The sequence below is a fragment of the Sinocyclocheilus anshuiensis genome, unplaced genomic scaffold (assembly GCF_001515605.1).
Source record: "Sinocyclocheilus anshuiensis isolate Anshui unplaced genomic scaffold, SAMN03320099.WGS_v1.1 scaffold3403, whole genome shotgun sequence".
Classification (NCBI taxonomy): Eukaryota; Metazoa; Chordata; class Actinopteri; order Cypriniformes; family Cyprinidae; genus Sinocyclocheilus; species Sinocyclocheilus anshuiensis.
This window is the reverse complement of record NW_015544684.1, coordinates 124,071-128,563: the sequence shown is the minus strand read 5'-3', so window position 1 is coordinate 128,563 and position 4,493 is coordinate 124,071. Positions and strand designations below refer to the sequence as shown.

Here is a 4,493-nt window from a genome sequence, read left to right as displayed (position 1 = left end):
GACATAGTGATAACACTCGTTACCTTCTCTAGTGCAGCTCAACCAGGTCTCGTCCCATTCATCAGAATTTGTGATATCACAAATCCCGGAAAATATGCGTTGTAGTCCAACAACTACAAACAGCAACATTACAGACTAACTAAAGTTGAAAAAGTGAAAAAGTATAATAGGACCCCTTTAATGCATTATCATTACTCACGTTTCACCAGAGGTGTTGACAGAAATGTTCTAGCCTATAAAATCTGATGCATTTTTAAAAAGTTGTGACTTTTTCTTTTCTCTTCCACAGTGCTCCTCACCAGAACATTCTGCTACCTTGGCTTTGAGCTTGTAATCATCTAATAGCATCCATTGCAGGAGATTTGCGTCTTATGGTCTACACTATACAACAAACTCACACATCAGAAGAATGACTACAAGGCCTTCAAAATACAAAGAGTTCTATAGACTGTTGCTAGGTCCACTAAATGCAAAATCAGTAAACGGTAGTTATTGTTCAAAACTAACATTGTAGAGGGGCATTCAGGGTACAGACAACTTAGTAACTGAAAAAAAACCGAGTGATGTTAACCTTACTGATAATTAAAAGAAACACAAATATATATATTGGTGTGTTTCTTTTAATTATCAGTAAGGTTAACATCACTCTGTTTAGATATAGATATAGATATCGCAAGTTACAATGATTGTTTTGTTCTCGGTGGATGAGTTTTATCCAACACTTTTTATGGCAAAAATATATGTAATCTGAATTATAGCAACACTCACTTGCTGTAATGTGAACTTGTATTGCACTTTATGAATCAGTAATTGACATGATCTCAGTACAACTACAAATAATAAAAATACATAATAAAATAATAAAAAATACAAAGCCAAGTTTAATAATTGAGCATACTGTAAATTTAATTAAGCACAATTTACTCCTCACCAAGAGCTATGAATTGTTAATGAATTTCCACTCTAGCAACAATATCTGCAGTGTTTTGGTGATTTAACAACAGGAACATTGATTCATATTTGCTGACCACATTATGGAAAGGTATGCGTCCGAAGAATTTATTTCAAAGGAAGTGGTAGACTATACTTTATTTTATTTTATTACACATTTTGCACATTAACAATGCAAGACGGAATATACCAACTTTCGTAAGGCACACTTACTAAAAAAAACAACAAAAAGAAGAAACAATTGAAATCTTAGTATTTTGACAGAGGAGCATAAGTTTTCCATCTTTGTACTTATTTATTTATTTTAATTATTTGAAACTTCTCACAAAATCATGTCAGTCTTTTGAATCTCCAAAAATTGTCACAAAACCATGAAGAAATAAAGTAAAAGAAAGCAAACTGAATGTCAATACTTTGATCAAAAATACATACATACGCGCGCGCGCACACATATACGCTTTTATAAAAATTAAATAAATCAGTAACATGTGACACCTACAGTATTTCCGGCTCTGAGTATTTCTAACACCCCTGTCTATGAACTTTAACCTTTAATTGAAAGTCGGCTCAGAGAGCTGTGATTGGTCGGTTCAGTTGAGTGACGCAGACTGCGTCATCACCATTGCCAACGATCCCTCCCATGTTCAGTACCCGGTGCGCGAGCGGCTGTAGCTAGTGTGACTGTCCTGTGCTGAACAAACACCAATGTCAACTTAAATATGTCAAATCACTGAATCATTTCTGCTGCACGGTAAGACGTTTCCTGCTGTTGCTCAAAAGTAACCGAGCTTAGATCATAGATGATAAAGCGGAGCCCGGCTGTCCATTCAGCCGCATGAGAGCTGTGCTAACTAACGTTAGCCACTAACTTACATACAATGCTATTACAGCGAGCAGGCTCCTGGCAGGCTGACACTGCATCTAAAAATAAGCTGCACTCTCTGAATCGTCGACCCGGACAGTGCTTATCTGAACACGATGAGAGACGGCAGTGTTATGTTACAGAGATAGTGTTAACACCAGTGTAAGTTACAGAGATCTGGCGGCAGTTAGCTCAGGCATGTAGACTGAAAGCTAATAAACGACACTAGCAATGTGACTTTATAACGAACCTAAGTTCCAGGAACTAATAGTGCAAACTACTACAGCTTGTATCAGAAACAAGGGACAAAAATGAACCCCCAAAATTAAAATTCTGTCAGCATTTACTCACCTTCATGTCAATCCACTTTCTTTTTTCTTTGGAACATAAAAGACGATATTTTGAGAAATGGCATAGTGGTTTTTGTCCATAAACTGTTTGGTTAACGTTACAGATATTCTTCAAAATATTTTCTTTTGAGTTCAGCCGAAGAAAGAAAGTCATACAATGTCACTGGGCTGAATGATCATTTTATATGCATAACTAAATTGTTTTAAGATCTACACATTTGATAAAAATATAACGCAATTCATGTTAACCCCCCACCCCCATGTATACATCTTGGGTATAGACTGTAGATTTTAAAATTCCTTACATTTGTAGTAGCACATTCCTCATCACATATTAAACATGCTCAGTTTAGTTATTATTAAGTTAATTAAAGGGATAATTCACTAAAAAAAAAAGAAAATTAAATCATCATTTACTCAACTTCATGTTGGTCCAAACCTGTATGACTTACTTTATTTTAGTGGAACACAGAAGATGCTGCCTAACATCTACTTTTGTGTTCCACGCAAGCGAGAAAGTTCAACAGGTTCACTTTCAACATGAGGGTGAGTAAATGATGATAGAATGGTCATTTTGGTTCAACTGTCCCATTAATATGTTTCCAGGTGGTCTGGGACTAATGCCGGGCACTACAGGCAGGAAACATGCAGCAGAAGCGCAACATTCAGATCATAGAATGGGAGGACTTGGACAAACGCAAGTTCTACTCATTTGGAGTCTTCATGACCATGGCCATCCGCACAACGGTCTACCCGGCCACGCTGATCCGCACCAGGCTGCAGGTTCAGAAGGGGAAGTCTCTCTACACTGGGACCTACGATGCCTTCCGTAAGATTCTGAGAGCTGAGGGTCTGAGAGGACTTTACAGGGGCTTCATGGTGACCACGTTCACGCTCATATCAGGGCAGGCGTACATAACCACTTACGAACTGGTAAGGAAATATGTCTCCAACTATTCTAAAGACAATACGCTGAAGTCATTAGTTGCGGGAGGCTCGGCGTCACTGGTGGCCCAGAGCATTACTGTTCCCATAGATGTCATATCGCAGCAGCTTATGATGCAGGGCCAAGGGGAGCATCTGACCCGCTTTAAAGTGAAACCCACAGTGGGAGCAATGCACTCTGTATTTTTCGGCCAGACGAGAGACATTATTGGGCAGATATTTGCTGTGGATGGCATTCGTGGCTTCAATCGAGGATATGTGGCGTCTCTCCTCACATACATCCCCAACAGTGCTGTTTGGTGGCCGTTTTACCACTTCTATGCAGGTAAGAGATGTTGTACTGCCCATCAGCATCACCTTTATTTTTGATAAATGAACATATTATGAAGATAACAGCATATTAGAATGATTTCTGAAGGATCATCAATTATAATAATATTTCACAATATTACTGTTTTGGCTATATTTTTGATCAAACAAATGCAGCCTTGGTGAGCATAAGAGAGCTTATTCAAAAACCAAGCAAACTTTTGAAAGGTACTTTAACATTTCAATTAATTTGATCAAAGTAGTCGCAGATTGTGTATGTATTTGGCAATGGCAGTTTTATGTACTTTGAATGTTGATGTTTTCTGATACTGTTCAGAGTCACATGGACAGAAGTCATCTTGGTTGGCAATATATCCATCTCATTAGAGACTGATATAATATCAGTTGATTCTGAAGAAGCTGAAATTTAATTTGCTCTTATTGGCTTCACAGAACAGTTGTCTAAGATGGCTCCCAGTAACTGCCCACATCTAGTGCTGCAGGCAATGGCTGGACCTCTGGCAGCTGCCACTGCCTCCACTGTCACCAACCCCATGGATATCGTCAGGGCCCGGGTTCAGGTGATTTACATTAAACGCAGTATAAAATCAGACAACCTATATGTGTAGTTGGTGTGAGTGTGTTTACATGTGCAACAAATCACAGACTACTATCAAAAACCGGCTTATGTAAAACGCAAAATGCAAATCGGTTAACCAGCAACACAACAGAACTGATTCGACGTATGCAGTGGGTATAGAAAAGAATCACCCTCTTTTAAAATAATCACATTTTGTTGCTTTGTAGCCTGAAATAAAGAGGGACACAGTTTTTGTTTTATCCAGCTGTATTTATTCAGTGCAACTTATAACATCCAAGTGAAAGATATAACACCAACATGTCAGGAAAAAAATAAAAAACAGAATCACTGAGTTGGATAAAGGATCACTCCCTTGTGTCAATATTTTGTTGAAGCACCTTTTGCTTTAATTACAGCCTTTAGTCTGTTGGGATTTGTCTCTACTAACTTTGCACATCTAGACTTTGCAATATTTGCCCACTCTTCTTTGCAGAAC

The 4,493-nt window shown here is 38.2% G+C and overlaps 1 protein-coding gene and 1 pseudogene across 4 annotated transcripts in view; both read left to right on the top strand.

The window, feature by feature from the left end:
- Positions 1–1,152, top strand: part of LOC107698224 (ornithine decarboxylase antizyme 2-like) — a 3,554-nt pseudogene extending 2,402 nt beyond the window's left edge.
- LOC107698229 (solute carrier family 25 member 44-like) overlaps positions 418–4,493 on the top strand; it is a 10,698-nt gene continuing 6,622 nt past the window's right edge. The window contains exons 1-3 of one of the 4 annotated variants that reach the window (XM_016499200.1): positions 418–485; positions 2,770–3,433; positions 3,871–3,998. In XM_016499200.1, coding sequence (XP_016354686.1) covers positions 2,809–3,433; positions 3,871–3,998 — 753 coding nt within the window. In that variant the 5' untranslated portion in view covers positions 418–485; positions 2,770–2,808. Of the gene's footprint in view, positions 486–1,490; positions 1,703–2,594; positions 2,710–2,769; positions 3,434–3,870; positions 3,999–4,493 lie in introns of those variants that run through there. The other 3 variants (XM_016499199.1, XM_016499196.1, XM_016499197.1) reach the window with 3 other exon arrangements.